The sequence below is a fragment of the Etheostoma cragini genome, chromosome 16, assembly GCF_013103735.1.
Source record: "Etheostoma cragini isolate CJK2018 chromosome 16, CSU_Ecrag_1.0, whole genome shotgun sequence".
NCBI lineage: Eukaryota > Metazoa > Chordata > Actinopteri > Perciformes > Percidae > Etheostoma > Etheostoma cragini.
This window is the reverse complement of record NC_048422.1, coordinates 497,784-516,905: the sequence shown is the minus strand read 5'-3', so window position 1 is coordinate 516,905 and position 19,122 is coordinate 497,784. Positions and strand designations below refer to the sequence as shown.

General features: G+C 44.8%; 2 protein-coding genes and 1 long non-coding RNA gene across 5 annotated transcripts in view; 2 read left to right on the top strand and 1 right to left on the bottom strand.

Annotated features, from left to right (window-relative positions):
- The window catches only part of LOC117959447, a 20,981-nt gene extending 11,641 nt beyond the window's left edge, over positions 1-9,340 (bottom strand). Inside the window, exons 1-2 of the long non-coding RNA XR_004659937.1 lie at positions 9,209-9,340; positions 4,681-4,685 (exon numbers count right to left, since the gene is read on the bottom strand). This is a non-coding gene — a long non-coding RNA (uncharacterized LOC117959447). The remainder of the gene's footprint in view (positions 1-4,680; positions 4,686-9,208) is intronic.
- prrc1 (proline-rich coiled-coil 1) overlaps positions 1-12,938 on the top strand; it is a 14,600-nt gene extending 1,662 nt beyond the window's left edge. Inside the window, exons 1-9 of one of the 3 annotated variants that reach the window (XM_034896602.1) lie at positions 270-315; positions 914-1,306; positions 2,260-2,405; positions 2,532-2,634; positions 2,725-2,885; positions 3,891-3,994; positions 5,269-5,371; positions 6,188-6,838; positions 12,935-12,938. In XM_034896602.1, the coding sequence (XP_034752493.1) occupies positions 285-315; positions 914-1,306; positions 2,260-2,405; positions 2,532-2,634; positions 2,725-2,885; positions 3,891-3,994; positions 5,269-5,371; positions 6,188-6,397 (1,251 nt within the window). In that variant the 5' untranslated portion in view covers positions 270-284 and the 3' untranslated portion in view covers positions 6,398-6,838; positions 12,935-12,938. Of the gene's footprint in view, positions 1-269; positions 316-549; positions 582-913; positions 1,307-2,259; positions 2,406-2,531; positions 2,635-2,724; positions 2,886-3,890; positions 3,995-5,268; positions 5,372-6,187; positions 6,839-12,934 lie in introns of those variants that run through there. The other 2 variants (XM_034896603.1, XM_034896601.1) reach the window with 2 other exon arrangements.
- Positions 11,363-19,122, top strand: part of lmnb1 (lamin B1) — an 11,546-nt gene continuing 3,786 nt past the window's right edge. The window contains exons 1-5 of the mRNA XM_034896967.1: positions 11,363-11,901; positions 15,396-15,552; positions 15,834-15,959; positions 16,443-16,613; positions 18,127-18,252. Coding sequence (XP_034752858.1) covers positions 11,543-11,901; positions 15,396-15,552; positions 15,834-15,959; positions 16,443-16,613; positions 18,127-18,252 — 939 coding nt within the window. The 5' untranslated portion in view covers positions 11,363-11,542. The remainder of the gene's footprint in view (positions 11,902-15,395; positions 15,553-15,833; positions 15,960-16,442; positions 16,614-18,126; positions 18,253-19,122) is intronic.

Genomic DNA, 19,122 nt, shown 5'->3' with positions numbered 1-19,122 from the left:
CCGATCACCATAGGAAAGACGTGATCTGTCATAGCCCCCCGATCACCATAGGTAAGACATGATCTGTCATAACCCCCGATCACCATAGGTAAGACGTGATCTGTCATAGCCCACCAATCACCATAGGTAAGACATGATCTGTCATAACCCCCGATCACCATAGGTAAGACGTGATCTGTCATAGCCCACCGATCACCATAGGTAAGACGTGATCTGTCATAGCCCGCTGATCACCATAGGTAAGACGTAATCTGTCATAGCCCGCTGATCACCATAGGTAATACATGATCTGTCATACCCCGCCGATCACCATAGGTTAGACATCGTCTGTCATAGCCCGTCGATCACCATAGGTAAGACATGGTCTGTCATAGCCCGCCGATCACCATAGGTAAGACATGATCTGTCATAGCCCGCCCATCACCATAGGTAAGACATGATCTGTCATACCCCGCCCATCACCATAGGTAAGACATGATCTGACATAACCTGCCGATCACCATAGGTAACACATGATCTGACATAACCCGCCGATTATCATAGGTAAGACATGATCTGTCATAGCCCGCCAATCACCATAGGTAACACATGATCTGTCATAGCCCGCTGATCACCATAGGTAAAAGGGCTGGCGCTACGCACGGCAGTGAGCATTACCCATAAGACAAAGACATTATTTGTTGTTATTATATGTAATAAACATTGTATATTATGACTGTCAGTGGGCGTTTTTGTTCCCCTCTACTGCGTCCTCTTGTAACAGCTGACAGTAGATGGATGTTTCACAGCGCTGTGCCAGCTTCTAAAACTTAAGGAACAACAGCCATCCCAGGAGAGAAGCTCACCGTCTCGCCAGTGACTCACACAGTCCTACGCCGTTATTATAAGAAGATGTAATATTCTTGTGTTTCAGGTTTGTCCAGCCCTCTGTCCCTCCCCGGCACCAGCTCCATCGGTTCCCCCGCAGTCTCCACCGCTTTCTCCCCTGTTCCCTCCCTCCCTGCTTTCAGCAGCCCTATGGCCACAAACCCCTCTCTGTCCTCCCCGTTCCCCCCGCCGTCCACGCTCGCCTCCCCGTTCGCCAGCGGCTCTCCGTTTCCGCCTCCCACCTCTGGCTCTTTCCCCCCTCTGGCCTCTCCCATCGGGCCACCTCCCCTTTCGGCTCCCGGCATGTCGGCCCCTCCCACAGGCCCGCCCGTATCCAGCTTCTCCATGAGTGCAGGCTATGACATCACACGGGGTCACGCCGGTCGTACTCCGCAGACACCGCTGATGCCGACGTTCTCCAGTCCTGCTGCCATGCCAGGTAAGAGCCAAGCTGGTCTTCTCCTGTAACACACACATGGCCAGATTCCCAGGTGGATGTATTTCTCAGTATTTCACAGTACTTTCTACACACTCTTCCGAAGAGTAGGTTGTGTTTTTAATCCTCCTTGGCTACTAGTAACTGTGTGGAGGAGGGGGTGGTGTATGATCACCAATGGTCTGAATCGTGTGGACACGCCAACAGTGTTGTTGTCATTAATTAGAATTCCTCATGGGGGAGACAGAAACTACATACTATAGCTTTAACATTAACCTTGTTTAAGAACAAGGAGAGATGCATTGCACCGGGTTGTAGCATAATTGCTTTGTTTTGCCCGTAGTCCCTAGGCAGCGAGGTAAAACAATTAATAATCAGATTCAAAAAGCTTTATTCTCTAATATGTTGCCATGTCATTCAATGCAAGTGTTGTACAAAACATAACAATATACAGTCATACAAAATCACACTTAATTTACAATAATATAAGTATGTGCAAAGTTGCATCAATAAACCGATCATGGTCTTAATCGTTCCCACATCCTAGAACCAGTCTACCATCTCCTTTTCCCAACAAAGCTGTGCAATCAGAATCTTAACCCCTTCAGTTACACACCCGGCCACAAAAGATCAGGTAGCTGTATCAATCCATAGAAGGCTGCAGTTATTGCCAAGATAGAGCTCAGATCTTTCATTGCATGGTCAATGCATATATATATATATATATATATATATATATATATATATATATATATATATATATATATATATATATATATATATATATATATATATATATATATATATATATATATATATATATGTATATATGTGTGTGTGTGTATATATATATATATCTCAACCTCCTTTTTATTCATCATGCAATTAATTGATTTATTGACTGTCGCGCCAAGCTTTGTCACGTAGCTTTAAAAATGGTCAATAATACTTTCCAGGTGTGGGACCAAACCCCATGGTTCAGCAGCCAGCCATGACAGGCGGATTAGATCCTGGATCTCCTATCACTTTCCCAGAGGAGCAGGACGATCCCAGAGGACCTGGACACACCAACGCTGGTGGAGGCATCTGGGGCTTTTTTAAGGTAACACCGCTCTAATCACATGAGCCTTGACGACATTTTAACGCCCTTCACTCATCATGCTTTAGCAGTGGAGCCCTGCCCAGTGATCTGACCTCCATGTCGTATGTTTTGTGTGTGTGTCCTCAGGGAGTAGCAGGCAACACTGTGGTAAAGACAGTCCTGGACAGAACCAAGCACTCTGTGGAGTCCATGATCACCACTCTGGATCCTGGCATGGCTCCATACATCAGTAAGTGGCCCCCGGGGGGCTCGCTGCGTGTCACTACATCAGCCCATCATGATAGCAGCTGTCCTCCATAAATGTACTTCTGCTCTGCAGAGTCTGGTGGGGACATTGACATTGTGGTGACTTCTGATGAGATGAACGTGGAGGCTGTCAGAGACGCCTTCCAGGAGGTTTTTGGGATGGCCATGGTCACTGGAGAGCCCGGTCAGTCTAACATCGCCCCGCAGCCGGTGGGCTACGCAGCCGGAGTCAAGGTCAGTCCACTGCTGTTTCTCCAAACGGTTCTGTGTCAAAATAGTCCTGCATAGCCAGACTGTCCTCCACAGCACGACAGAGTAGGGTCTGGCTAGTCCACACAGCATTCTGCCATGGGAGACATGAAGCCAAATCTAATACATTGATGCCATCAACACAAGGTTTAAGAGGGCAATACTAATGATGTAGCTTGAAGTTCCCATGATGTTTACGGTGTTCAGACTCAAACACACACAGAGATCTGAAGCAGGACTGTGTGTCGCTTGTAGTCCTTGTAGTCAGCTTCAGCTTTATAATGGACGTGCTCTGCTGTGGAAATGCTGCGGCAGATGTGTCGCGTTTGTGCTCCGTGTATTTCTGCCGTCGTTTCAGTTTTCCACCTCTGACATAGAGCAGCGTACTTGGTCTCATCCAGAGACCAGAGACCCAAACAGGGCTCTGAGTCTGTCAGGAGGTCTGAGATCTACCGGAACAGCAGAACAAATACGGAATGCACAGCAGACTATGGTGCTGGTGGAATATTTTACCAATATTTTAATATTTTGGAACATCTACAAACCTTTAACTGGCTAAACATTCCAGTGTTCGATTTTAAATGATAGACCAATTAGAAATCCAAGTTTTTTCATGATTCATTCACTCCCTGTTGTTCTTCAAGACGGAATTACCAAGTTGTCCTAGAATGTGGGTATCCAAACATCCACGTATACCTTTATAATAATAAGACATTTCTTGAAACTGTTGCGGGGCGCTTTTAATCTTGCTCTGACTCATTTTTTTAGGCATGAAGTCAAGTAATACATTTTGTTCACTTAACTCCTCCGCCTGAATGGATCCTTAAAGATACACAACACATGAAACCAATGGAACCATGCAGTATATCAGTCTTTAGTCCACTTCCCAGCAGCAGGGAAGGGTCTTCCAGTCATTGTGTTTGTGTGTGTGTGTGTTTGTGTGTGTGTGTGTGTGTGTGTGTGTGTGTGTGTGTGTGTGTGTGTGTGTAGGGGGCTCAGGAACGCATTGACAGCCTGCGTCGAGCCGGTGTGATCCACGAGAAGCAGCCGGTGGTCTCTCTGGAAAACTTCATTGCTGAGCTCTTCCCCGACAAGTAAGGAGAAGACTTCTGACCGCCACATACACATTGACAAACCCAAATAGTTTTTTTTTATTTAAACTATTTGCAGGCCTTTTGTTTTGCACACAAACACACACACCTTTACATCTTACACATTCAGTGATGTAAAGAAAATGGAACCCAGTTCAGCAGCGTGCAGTAGACCCTGCCTCAGTAGATTTGAGAAGCTCTAGTTTGTGGTAGTTTGCAGTGATCTGGACTGAATCCTACTTCATGCTGAGTGCACTTGGTTTCCCTTTAAGGCTGCGGTTGACAGGTTTCCTCTCTGCTGGCTCACTCACCAGCTACGCTGACTGTTTAACAGTCCGTTGTGCTGTTGGTGCGTAAAGATTTGAGTACCGTTCAGATTTTACCCAGTACCTGAAATTGGATGCCAGTACCCAACAGTACATTGGCTGTTAAAGGGAAAGGGAGAGGAGCTCTGATTGGCTGTTAAAGGGAATGGGAGAGGAGCTCTGATTGGATGACTGCATGTTACGCCCAGGACACACCTCCGATTAATGAAGACACTAAGGACATCCCTTAAGGACCATGCACCCAGCGCACGGACCCTGTTTCCCCCCCTGTCAAACTAGCTAAAGTGGATTTGTACACTCCCTAAACTCACCTGTTCCAGGCGTTTCACCTTGTGAGCTATGATCATTAAATTAGAGCCCAACATTTCCTTTATTTAGGAATTTTATTACCTCCCTCTCCCCATCCCAAACCCGCCCCCACCACTGTTAAATACAATAATTAGTCATTTCTTAACTACATACATTTCTAACCCTAACCATGCCCTGTACCTTTTATTCTTCTATTTGTATCTTATTCTGTTTAGCCTGTTTGATTTTCTACCTCTCTCACAACTGTTTCTGATTGTTTTATGGAACACGCTCTTAAATTAAACGATGTTGTGCCGGTCTGTCCCGGGGAAGACACTTTGTTTCTCTCACTACGTCTCTAGAGTCGGTCCTCTCTCTGAAGCTAAACTCGCTCACACACACACACACACATTTATACACACACACACACACACACACACACACACACACACACACATACATATATATGCCGGCCCTGCTGTTCTGTTGCAGATATTGACGCACACACCATGGCACAGTATAAAGGTCAGGCTGCTTGCATAGCTACGGAGAAAGCTCATTGTGGAACCACTGCAGAAACATAGAAAGAAGCCTCGTTGTTGGGCCTTTCTAACCAGGTGTGAAGTTCGGGAGGTCATGTCAGAATCCCTGTGTTGTCTCCAGGTGGTTTGACATCGGCTGTCTGATCCTGGAGGACCCCGGTCACAGCATCCACATCGAGGTCTTCACGCAGGCAACCCCTGTGGCCCTAGATCACGTCCAACAGGTACGCATCAGCAACTGTCAACTGCATGCCGGTTTATTACAATATTACAATACCCTAAAGATAATATGGTTGATGGAAAAACTGAGATATCCTGACAAAATGTCAAGATATTTTGAGACTAATGTTATGAGAACAGAGCTAAGGTGCCAGTGTGCCTGTCGGACTGTCAAATAGCTTCTAAGCTCATCTTTTCTAGTAAATGGTCTCAGGACAGATAGTCTAGCTAGCTGTCTGGATTTACCCTGCAGAGATCTGAGGACCAGGTAACCATAGTCCTCAGAAATCCACCAGAGGTTAGAACACCAACACAGAGACAGAGGACAGGGACGGAGGTCGAAACGCCATCTCAGGGGGGGAGCAAACTGACGGCCAGTAATGTAAACAGTGTATACCCGGACTCCGTTACCCAGATTTCCCACCTGGTGCGTCTGTGCTGTGTTCCGGCTCCCCTCCGGTTTTGTTCCGTCCTCCGCCACGCGCCACACCACACTGGGAGCGTCTTGCTGCCTGACTCGCAAATGTAATGTTACCTCCAAGAACGTTACAGAACAATCAGCTGTCTATTCAGCTAGTATCTACCTTCCACGCCAAGCTCTCCTGTAAGTCGCGACGTGCCCGGAACGCGGTGCAGACTCACCCGGTGTAAAACAGGTGTTAGCGGTGCTACGTCTGTAGCTACTGCACTTTTCAACCTCAGTAGTTTGTCATAGACCGGGACAAATATCAGCTTCAGCCTTAGAAACTTTCTTCATCATCACGTCAGACAGAAAGCTCCATCCACTCATCAAGATGTGTGTGTAACCTCCCCCTGTGCAGGCTCAGTCGCTGACCCCCCCGGACTACAGCCTGCGCTGGTCCGGCCTGATCGTCCCAGTGGGCGAGGTGCTGGAGCGCAGCCTGCCAAACGTCAGCCGGACAGACTGGCACCAGGCCATGACGGGCATGGCCCGGCGCCAGATGATCCAGAGCGCCGCCAAAGCCCTGGCTGGTATCTACAAACAGCAGCTCCCCCCCAGGACTGTGTGAGGCCTAATGCTTCCACTTCCTGTCACATACCGGGAGGAGGCGGAGACACGTTGGAGGAGAAAGTGGCTGATGGAACAGCAAGCTTCCCTGGTATCTCCCGTCCACCCGCCAGCCACATGTCCTCGTGGAGCAAAGCCAAATGGACATTTCTTTAAAACCGATGTTTACTGACCCCCCCCATATATCAGCAGGCTCTCACTGAGGGGCCCCCCTTACCTAATCTATGTCAGGGCATAGGCAGCATACAACTTCCCCAGTGGATTACTCACATCAAGACAATTATTTTTGTAGGTTTTCTGATATTTTAAAATTTTAATTTAAAATAATGCAAATGAGGCATTATTTTATTAAAATGTATTTCAAAGACAGAAATGGGAACATTAATAATATGAAGCCTGGTTCAAAGTTCTAGTTTCATTTTGTTGACACAGAGGGAATTAGGTTTAACATTTAACTAACAGATATCAGTAAGTGTAAAACTTCCCCAAATCATCACTGACATCATCTTTGTATTACAAGTTTTCAGAAATGTTTAAAGTGCCCATATGCTCATGTTTAGGTCCATAACTGTACTTTGAGGTTGTACCGGAATAGGTTTCCATGGTTTCATTTTTTTTTTTAAACATATTTTTGTTGTTCTGCACATTGCTGCACATCATGTTTTCCCCCTGTGTGTTTAGGTCTCTGTTTTAGCTCCAGAGTGAGACATCTCGCTTGTTTTAGCTCCAGAGTGAGACGTCTCTCTTGTTTTAGCTCCAGAGTGAGACGTCTCTCTTGTTTTAGCTCCAGAGTGAGACGTCTCTCTTGTTTTAGCTCCAGAGTGAGACGTCTCTCTTGTTTTAGCTCCAGAGTGAGACGTCTCTCTTGTTTTAGCTCCAGAGTGAGACGTCTCTCTTGTTTTAGCTCCAGAGTGAGACGTCTCTCTTGTTTTAGCTCCAGAGTGAGACATCTCTCTTGTTTTAGCTCCAGAGTGAGACGTCTCTCTTGTTTTAGCTCCAGAGTGAGACGTCTCTCTTGTTTTAGCTCCAGAGTGAGACGTCTGGACGTATCTCACTCAGAACACCATGGATGTGTTTTCCAAGTGTGTATGCGTGTGGAAGCACCAGAGACACAAAATAACCCCCCAAATCCCAGAAAAAGGTTGTTTTTTTCCTCAATATGGGCACTTTAAATATTCAAATGTGCCATTATCTAACGCTAACTTTTGATGAATTTAAGAGAAGTCTACAGACACAAATGGGCAACGTGTTTTTAAAGAAATGGTTTCTTTCCACATGGGATTATGGAAGCAAAATGGCCCAAAACACTCAAAATTGAAAACATGTTTTGCGTGTAGCCTCTCCCCTTAACTACTATGGAATCATCTCATCGTCCTCCATAAAAGATTATTACACATGATGTATATTAATATCAACAACCTTAGCACATATTGAGACAATATAGAGTTTTCTTGTTTGTTTTTATGAATGCTTGTGGTTATTGTGCAGACTCGTATGTGACCTGTGTCCCAGTTGCATTCTGTTTCCTCTAACTTTACTGATTTTAAAAAGAGAGCCGGTCCCAAATGTGGTAGAGCCCGACGGAGTAGAGAGACAACGCCAGCGCTCTGACCCAGCTACACCAAGTAAGGGGTGTCAAACATACGGCCCGGGGCCCAGAACCGGCCCTCCAAAAGGTCCAATCTGGCCCACTGAATGACTCGTCTCTTTAAAATTGCAGAGAAGTAATTCAGTCCAATTCCAGATTTACCGCTTTAATCTCAGGGAATATCTGAGTGTTTTCTCAGAATATTCCCCCTCCCTCCCGGCTCCACAACATGATTTCCCCCCCTACTCTGGCCTTAGAAGCTGACTATAAACTCTGTGGCAGATGAAGTTTCTGATCCGTCTGGAGAGGTTTTACTGGTCTGGCCCACTAGAGATGGGAGATGTGGCCCATTAACTATACTGTGTTTGACCCCCCTATGGACTAAATGTCTAATGTGGAGCTGGGTTAGGTCTGGGGTGCTGGGGACTGAGTGGACCTGTGACACCGTTAACTCCACCACAGTTTGGAGGCTACAACCGTATGTGCTCTTCATGAAGTAAGACCTTTAAACCTTGAGTAGCTGGGAAGCCTTTAATCTAAGCGTCTTTATTTCAGGGAATATTTGAGTTTTGCTAGCTGCTCAACCCCTCGATCCTCCGTCCGCTTTTCTCTTCTTTTGTACCTTCTTTGTTTTACAATTTTTTTGAGCTGTAAATAACTTCTTTGTTTAAAAAACTGTTTCTCAAACATGGCTGTAAGAGCTTTCCTTTACTCACCCTCGCTATTAACCGTACTCCTAAACTCAATTTACTTCAAACTACTTTATTTATCTCAAAGGGCAAAATGAAATTGCCCTTTGAGATAAATAAATGTATTGCTTAAAGGACACTTATATTAATATTTTGCTGTGTGGTAATAGATTAAGCAAAAGAATTTGTTACGTATAATGTATATTATGAAATAAAGTTATTAGATTTTGACACAGGTCACAGCTGAAAGCCTTTATAGTGTCAGCTGATAGTCTGCTTTAGTGCAACATCTTCCCTTTAGTGTGATATCGAATTACCGGGGTTTTGAATGACCATATATTGCAGTTAGAGGGGCCCCTGTGAAGCAAATGTGTGATAATGGTTAGTTATTAGTTTTTAGTTAATAGTCATTGCATAGGCAATAATCAAAACTGGCCATTTCCCTCCAAATATCTAATAATAAATTCTTTACATATTTAAGGACATTTGCACCATAAATTGATACAGGAAATGAAGCTTGTGATACACTCAAAACTTAAATCGCCAACATCTACCATCAACACTGATATGTAATCCACATAAAGGTGGCGATGCACCAAATCCACTTAGAACCCGTTTGTAGTGTGCAACTGGGACACAGCTAAAAATGTCTGGTGGGCCAAGTGATGTCATGTTTTAGATGTGTATTAGTCTGCAAAATCACAAGATGAATTTCATTGATTTTTGCTTGTTTTACTGCAACATCTTTGCATATTGTTGTGCTGTGTGTATTTAAACCCAGGAGTACGGTAACCTGCGATGGGATAAGAAGAAACTTAATTTATTTTCTGCTTCTTCAGGCAGGCGGGACACTGTTGGAAACGGAAGTTCCTCCTACAGCACGCTCCACGCTGTTTGGGAAGTTGTAGTGGAACGATCACACTGTACCGTCATGTGTCCCCTACATGTGCCTTTAACTCAAGTTAATAAATCCCTTTTTCATGCAGGTCTGTATCAATGCTACATGTTTTTCCTACATTAACTTGACATTTAAGTTATCTGTTGTTTGTCTAATAAGGGAGAGACCCCCCCCCCCACATAGACAGGGATGGATGCATAGACAGGCCAGTCAGGCGGGTAGACGACATGTACAGATCAGAGATCTGTTTCTGTGACCGGATGGAGGAAGTTACAAATGCTTCTAACAGTAATCATACAAATATTACGTCTTATTAATGTAAAGTGGGACCGTTTCACCACTGGAATCCCCCTCACCGTTGTGACATGTTTTGTATCTCATACCTGTCCTATGACTAAAAACGGGTTCATTTGTAGGTTAATGAATGATCTGCTTGGCATAGGAAAGGCTTGTTTGGAACAATAATTACATATTGTCTAAAGCCCTCAGGAGAAAATAAGTTTGGCTCATATGAGACGAACTGTCACCCTGCAGGGTTGGGATCAACACGTGAACACACACGTTGACGAGTTTATAGACCAAAAACAGACGTGACATCCGGGAGGAAAGCGAGCAGAGGGCCTTTATTTATTTAATGTAGCTCCTCTTAAAAACCCTGGGGCCTTTATCTGGAGAGGACAACAGAAGACATGAAAGGGGAGAGAGAGGGGGAACAACATGCAGCAAAGGGCCGCAGGTCGAGGAGTAGACCTCTACATACAACCCAGTATCACGCCAAAGCATGTAATACACCCGGCGGTCCATTGGGTTGGCGTGGCAGTGGATATGGACGCCTGCTCCAGAGGCACCGTGAGTGAGAAAGCTATATGAGACATGCAATAATACATTCAAAGACGTTTGACTTTTTCAATGAAATAAAAGCATGTGAATAATCTAAACATGTCTGTCCATGGATGGGATTCTTCTTTTCTAGTGGTGCCCTTAGTGAAAGGAGTTGGACTCCCCTGCTCTAGAGTGTCAACTGAGACGAGTCAACGTGTCAAAGGATGTCTTTGTAAGGACAACTTGACATGAACCAGGACGACGATACCAGAGGATGTCTTTGTCCTGACATTATAGTGGCTTGCCCCCATGTTAAAATACAAGTGTGATACAAGAATGATACAATGAAATCAAGTACTACAGGGAGAAATGATACATTGAAATTAAGTGCTACAGGGAGAAATGATACATTGAAATTAAGTAGCCTACTACAGGGAGAAATGATACAATGAAATACTACAGGGAGAAATGATACAATGAAATACTACAGGGAGAAATGATACAATGACATACTACAGGGAGGAATGATACAATGAAATACTACAGGGAGAAATGATACAATGAAATACTACAGGGAGGAATGATACAATGACATACTACAGGGAGGAATGATACAATGACATACTACAGGGAGGGATGATACAATGAAATACTACAGGGAGGAATGATACAATGAAATACTACAGGGAGGAATGCTACAATGAATTCAAGTGCTACAGGGAGAAAAATGACAATGAAAAGATTTCAGGCTCGGCGGTTGTAAGAAAATTCAGGCAGCGCTTGTTATTGACACCGGGACGCTCGGGGTCAGCCCAAGGTAACGTCGTCTACTACAGAATGCACGTAGCAAAATCGACTCCGCCTCCGCGGTACAGTCACGGCATACGTCGGTCACTGTTACGAGTGAACCCATGTTCATAGAACGCACTGCGTCCAGCTACGCCATTGGCTAGTGATACACAACGTAAGATATTCAATGAGCCGCCATATTGGAAGCCAACCCCTCTTTCATTCGGGTGAGAAAAGACACTTGGAGGGTAGTTTTCGGGAGTGCTGTTTTTTCTGTTGTTGGGAGTTTAACTATAAATCGTTAAACCGGCACACCTCGTATCTTGTTTTGGTTTTGTTAGGGTAATTTAGTCTTCTACAATGGCTACCGCGGCGGCGACTCCGACCGGCCAGAGAAGCACGTGCGGCGGCGGCGGGACTCCGCTGAGCCCGACCAGGATCAGCAGGCTCCAGGAGAAGCAGCAGCTCCGGGACCTCAACGACCGCCTGGCCGTTTACATTGACAAAGTCCGTAGTTTGGAGGCTGAAAACAGCGTCCTCCACCTTCAAATTAACGAGAGGGAAGACGTCCGGAGCCGGGAGGTCAGCGGACTGAAAGCCCTGTACGAGACCGAGCTAGCCGACGCCAGAAAGTGTCTGGACGAGTCGTCCAAGGAGCGGGCCTGGCTGCAGATCGAGCTGGGCAAGATCACGTCCGAGCATGAGCAGCTTCTACAGAAGTAAGTGTGTTAAACGGTCCTTTACGGACGGGGACGCCGGCCACGGAGCTAAATGCTAAATGCTATAAGCCGACTTTGATTTTCGAGCCACTTTTGCAACATTACGCACGCGACGTTGGGACGCTCCTCTGGTCCGGGGAGCGCGGCACTCAAACCCGGCTTAGAGAAGAAAGAGGATTTAACCGGCTCTCAGTCCGTATGTCGCCACTCTTGGATGTGATTTAGGGCTAATTACACTCTTTGAGTTGAAATGGTCCAACTAATGAGCAGGATTTGGAAGTGATTGACAGTGGGCTGTACGTCACCCGCCCTCCATTGTCTGTGACTGAAAGAGAATAAATGCCCTTTTTACCACGCTTAATGCTTAATTTTAGAAAAGAGATAAAGAATAATACAAATATAAAATACTTTATAGCAATCAATTGATAAGGCAGAGACAGGGTGTAGGCCTAGCTGTGGTTTAATTAAACAGACCAGTTTTTATTGTGAAAAAAAACCTAAATGTTGGAGTGTTTCGGTTTTGCTCTGATTGAAGTGGTACACAGTCTGTGTTGAGGAATCAGACATGGATGACATCATTTTGATACCTCGATTGTATTTTTTTGTCATTTGTATTGGCTACACAGCACCCTTGAATGGATAGACAGGAAACATAAGTGTGTGTGTGTGTGTGTGTGTGTGTGTGTGTTCCCCTTCATCAGACAGGATGTGACAGCTGCAACTCACAGCTGTTGACCAAAAGTGCAAGCCTAGTCAATGGTGAGGGGGTCCCCTGTACTGGTTCAACTGCATTTACAGAAATAAAGTCAGCAGTCCTGCCTAACAAACACCAAGCATTAGAAATCTCCCTCCCTCACAGCTGTGTGTGACTTCATGTCCCCTTGGTTCAGTGTCAAACCGAACGAGCTGAAAACAACTTTGATTCCACCAGAGTGTGAAGTTCCACAGTCGGCTGTTACTAATCAAGTGGAGCATTAGCACTCTGTGAAAGAGTGTATGTACTGCATCCCAGCTGCATGTGGAGTCTGGGGAGTCAGGTGTGGAGCTGTTGTGTCCTTGAACAGAGGAAGTTGTGTGTGTGGGGTGTCACACACTCTGACAGCTGAAGCCAGCTGTCAGGGACAGCCTGTTTGAGTCTGATGACCAGTTGACATTACCCATCAGTTCATTTAGTCTCGATTTGTTAACGCGTGTCTGGATTGTGCACCATTTACTTTCCAGACTGTTCAGTCTGCTGCTGAAGGAGCTGCTCAGGGACCTCCCCACAGTGTTGTGTTTGTGTGTGTGTCCAGTCCAGGACAGAGCTTGCTCTCCTGATCAGTCTATTGAGTCTGCTCCTGTCCCAGCGGACCCCCCTTCAGCAGACCACAGCATAATGCAACACATGCAACAAGGGCTGTGTCATCGGAGGACTTCTGGATGTGGCAGTGGGTGGTGTTGTAAGTGAAGTCTGAGGTGAAGAGGGTGAAAAGGAAGGGGGAGAGCACCGTACCCTGATGTCCGTAGTCCATGCAGCCAGGTGTTGGTCCACTCCGGCACTCTCCATCTTCACTCTGAGCAGCGAAGGCTGGATAGTGATCCTGAGCCGGAGTTCCTTCAGGACTCTGCGCAGCTCCTCTCTGACCCTGGTGCAAGGACCCTCTTCTTCTCATTAAGCAGGACCTTAATCTCAGAGGTCACCCAGGGTTTGTTGTTGGGAAAACCCTGGACCAACATGGAGGACACAGTGTTCTCCACACACAAGTTAATATAGTCTTTGAAGCATTGGGTCATGCTGTCAAGGTGTGTGCCGTGGGGGGTGCAGAGTGCTTCCCATTCTGTAATTTCAAAGCAGTCTCTGAGCCGATCACTGTCCTCCTCAGACCACTGCAGCCGTGAGGGAATAAATACTGAGAGATGAAAATCACTGCAGGGTTTTCTCTGGCGTTATAGGTCTTAAGTGCAACTCCTGAACCATTGTTGGCAGCACCTTAGCTAAATGAATGTGAAATGCAGAAAAAAAGCACTAAAAACAGCAGAAAAAGCACCCTAAACAGCAGGGGAAAAACACCGAACTAACTAAAGGACTTATCTCACATCTCATGACTGTAGTCAAGACTGGTTTGGCAAGTTTTGTCATCTAGTTTTTGGAGTGTTCTTATCTATTATCTGCTCTAGGTTTTCCAATGTTTTAGACACAGAGATGGTAATAACGGCTCAAAATGATATCAAATTGCATTTACATTTTTATTGAAAATATCTGCCAAATATGTGCAGCTAAGTCTTCCACAAACCTAGGGAAAACGCTGCACTTTGTATCCAATTTCAATTATCATTTATTCCTCCACACCGAAAAACTAACAAACTAGAACTGCAGTTCTCAAATATAAAGTGACCTTGTGATTCATATAAGTGCAGTCAACAGAAAGTGTTCGCTCCCAGGCTCACCCCCTCTCTCCCAAAGCCCAAAACCAGATTAGCAGGTGGAGCACAGAGATATACTGTTATCACTTCCTCCCAAACCCCAGTGAACACACCCACCACCTCCAGTATCCCTGCAGTGAACCATTTAAATGAGACCATAAACTTACAGGAGAAACGAGTGGTTCATGTGACCCACTGGCTCAGATCTGGAGTTGGTCCCCTGCTGTGATTGGATGGGTTAAATGGGACATGTGTGACATATATTGGTGATGTGTTCAGCATGCTGTTTGTCTGCAGCAGTGAGAGACCACTGGGTCAGTGGTTTTGCCTCCCAGCTAATGTTTCTCTGTAAAAGGTTAAAAAGCAGACATACCATTGTACATTCCAGTCATAGTTTGTCTGCCTAAGCTGCAGTCCCCCCCCCCCCCACTCATTGGAACCTCACATGAGGGAAAAGCTGGCCTCTGTCCCGGCAGAGCTCCTCCAACATACCATTTACTGGGAAACCCACTGAAACCCCTCTCCTCTTGACTAGGGTTGAGGAAAATAATCAATTCTTAGATGCATCGCGACTCCAGTGCTCGATTCTGATAAGTTAATGATTATTAAAAATTGATTTTTGATTTAGAAGTTCCTTTCTCCAGACATGTACAAACCAGAAAACAGTGACTGAAAGAGGACGGGATGATGGACAACAGCTTAGAGTTTAGGCAAGAATGCAATATACACACATGCACATGATCTAATAAGACAGAAAATAATTAGCTGAAAGACCTATAAGCTGTTGATCTACTTTAATCACATGACATGTGACCACCTCATGTTTTCATGTTCTTTGAATGCTAATTCTCATCTGTCGACAGCGTTGTGCTTTCCTGCGCTGTGACGAGAGCTTGTTAAACTTCTAGGAGGCTCGGTTCATCGTCTGTGTTAGAGAATAGAATCCCTTCATGTGATGTTTAAAGGGAATAAAAGGGCTTTGACAGCCTGCTGACTGGAGCTCCACAACTACACATAGTCGTGTGTTAGATGAGCTTTACGCCCATGTGTCGTCCACCTGCACTCACCATGCCTTGGCATTCTTCTTCCAGCTACAACAAGAAGGACTCTGAGGCCGCCGGCGCCCAGGCCAGGCTGAAGGACTTAGAGGCTCAGCTGAACTCTAAAGAGGCCCGGCTGGCTACAGCGCTGTCTGAGAACGAAGGCCTGGGGGCCGCACTGGCCGACCTGCGAGAACAGCTGCAGGAGGTACTGCCCTGCTGCTGCATCAGCATGATCTGCCTCAAACCAGTTCCCCTTCCTTTGACTATTGAGTGGAGTGATGCAGAGAGATCTGATTTGTAAATATAATGTGCTTTCATTTCTGAATCTTGTACTTCTTAAAATGTTATTTCTGATTGTCTCATGTTCTTTGTGGTGTGGCTGTTTTTTTTTTTTCGAGAGCTGTTCTAGGCTCTCTTAACTTGATAACCCTTTTCCATTTATCAGGGCTTTTTTTTGAAGCACTACCTGTTCTTGTGCGTTTTCAGATGGATACAGGTCTCGCTCAGGCCAGGAAGCAACTTGGAGACGAGATGCTGCTGCGAGTTGACTTGGAAAACCGCTGCCAGAGTATGACTGAGGAGATGGCCTTCCGCAAGAGCATGCAAGAGGAGGTCAGAATCTTTCCTTTTTATCAGATTTCTATCAAATAAAGCCAACAGAAAACAAAATGAACAGAATAGAGAGTGTACATCTGGCACAATGGAGAAACAAAGTAAAGGTTAAAAAAAAAATTGTTGAAATGCCTGCCAGTGTAGAGTTTAATTTCCTTTTTAAAGCGAAGTAATTTCCACAAAGCTGCCGTGTCTGTTTGTGTAACAACAGTGCAGCTGAGCAGGGAAGGAACGCATATCAGGCAGATTAACTGATAGTAAGAGGAATGTAGTTTTAAGTGATTTGGCTTCTATCAGACTCGTCTAAGATCAGTAAGCAAGTTTCAGTAGGGCGGGATAATAATTGTCTTAATGTTTTGTATTAAATGTGTGAATCCCTTTCTTTCCATTTGATTTGGTATATGTGGAACCTAACCAGTGTTGACTTGAGTGAATCAGGACAGGATCAGAGTGTGTGACTGCTGCCTGTGTGCTGTGCCACAGGAAGTAAAGGAGGCGCGGCAGCGGTACGAGTCCCGGCTGGTGGAGGTGGACTCTGGGCGGAAGGAGGAGTACGAATATAAACTGACCCAGGCCCTGACTGACATGAGAGCTCAGAACGAGGAGCAGATCAAGATGTACAAGGACAACATGGAGAGCACTTACGTGGCCAAAGTATGGTATACTTGGCATTCTCCATTCACATAATCATAATAATCCATTCCATGAGGACAGCTGACTGAAATTAACGTCTTCTGTCTGTACCTGCTGTGACTTTCTCTCTCACTCAGAATTTCTCAATAGCCTTGAGACAAACATGCATGAAGTGTCGCAATAGATTTTATCAGACAACAGCCAACCAATCAGATTAGTCATTTCTGTGGTCTTGGTATAAGGTGTGACTGTAAGAGTGCAAAACAACATATGTACAAAGGATGTGTATGGTCAAACAATACAGCCATTACTGGTACAGTACATGTCATTTAGCTGGTGCTTTAATCCAAAGCCACTTCCAATTAATTGAGAGGGATTGGTGCCACTTTAATGCCTGCCTTGCTTTCTGATGCTATGGATGGACGGTAAAGGCAACAAAAGCCTCGCTGCATGGGACGCTTATTAACGTAACATGTTGGATTAAACACGTTTCAAATGCTGACAGCTAAACAGTGTGACTGTATTTCACTGGAGAGGATTCCAACAGGGGACGTCCTGCAGTCTGCAGCGGCTGCAACACAGATGGGACAGTGGTGCCTCCCCAGCCTCGTGGTGCATTCAGTTATTGTAAAATGCCCTTTTCCCATCTGGGGGTTGTTGTCGTTTAACAGCAATTTACTGGTAAAATTAGGTATTGTTTCAAGTTATTACAGTTTTAATACATTTTATTTTGACCAAATGGCCTTTGCAGTAAACAAGCCAAAGATTTTTTTTCTCTCTCTCTCTCTCTCTCTCTCTCTCTCTCTCTCTAACGGCCAAAAGTGTGGGGTCACTTACACATTTCATATTGTTCCACAACAGACAGGAAACACCATTTCTTTATGGCGCTGGCTTCGTGGGTGGGGTCGCTGCCATGTTGAAACAGGAAAGGGCCAAACAAGCTGTTGCTACAAAGTTAGACAAACGTTGTCTGAATTATTATATGCTGGAGCATTAAGATACACAATTGTATGTTGACATAGATATCAACTTAAAATACTATTCATGAGAACAGAGTTTTAAGACTACTGTCAACTGGGTTGGCAATGTTTATTCTTTTCCAACAGCTGTGTCTACGTGGTTTGCACAGCATTTAACACCAGTGCAGATTTTATCTAAGCACCTAAATATTTTTCATGCATTAAGATCATCACTACTTGTACTTATCATTGTATCTTACTCTGAACTGGAATCCAATAGGTGCCTAGAGATTCACACCCCTAACTGACACTATGATAAATTATGAGAAGTGAATGCCAAAATACACGGACGCCTTCTGCAGGATGTTGACGGAGCAGTTTATATCATCCTCCCACACAATATGCAGCTAAGCAACAATCTAGTTTGTGTTTACAGTCAAGTGAACCTGTAAGTTACATACCAAACAAGACATTACTGAAGCTTCCTGAATGTCAGGAAGTGAGTGTCACTGCTCAGTTCCTCTTTGTGTGATGAAGAGAACAAGGTGTTGATGTTGCTGTGTGTTTGCCTCCAGCTGGACGACCTGCGGCGGCTGGCTGAGATGAACGGAGCGTCGGCCAACATGAGCCGAGAGGAGCTCAGAGAGTCCAGCCTGAGGATGGAGAGCCTCACCGCCCAGCTGGCAGCCATGCAGAAGGAGGTTGGCAATTAGTTTACATTCACCTTTTTTGTTCTTGATAGAATTAGAAATGGTTTCCTAAAATATTTGATACAATCTGAAGCCAACCACATTTGTCTCAGTGCTGAATCTAATATTCTACCTATACCAACACCTGTAAAGATAAGAAATACCTTTTCAGATGAGTCCTTTTGGGAGAGTTTCCAGATACTTTTAGCTTTCCCTTTTCTCCAGTAAAACACGAAATTCTGTTTAAAGTAGGCTGAAAATCACATTTATGCAGCTTAACCAAATTAGTTTCAAGTGCAGCTGATTTTTCAATGTTTATTCCGTTTATAACAGTCTCCTCCCAATCAGACTCACGCAGGTTAAACTGGCCTTCCTATCCATAAATATATAAATACATTTTTAGAGCGGACTAAGACTCTAAACTGTCTCTGACAAAACTGGCTCATCTGATCGAATACCAATAATTCTGAGGACAGCTAGCATCAGTTGCCGCCATGAACCTCTATAAATTTTAGTTTTAATTCGTTATTATTCTGTCATTGACACTAGAGCACATAATATACAGTGGTGTGAAAAAGTGTTTGCCCCCTTCCTCATTTCCTGTTCCTTTGCATGTTTGTCACACTTAAGTGTTTCGGAACATCAAACCAATTTAAACAATAGTCAAGGACAACACAAGTAAACACAAAATGCAATTTGTAAATGAAGGTGTTTATTATTAAAGGTGAAAAAAAATCCAAACCGTCATGGCCCTGTGTGAAAAAGTGATTGCCCCCCTTGTTAAAACTCACTATAACTGTAGTAGTCCACACCTGAGTTCAATTTCTCTAGCCACACCCAGGCCTGATTATTGCCACACCTGTTCACAATCAAGGCATCACT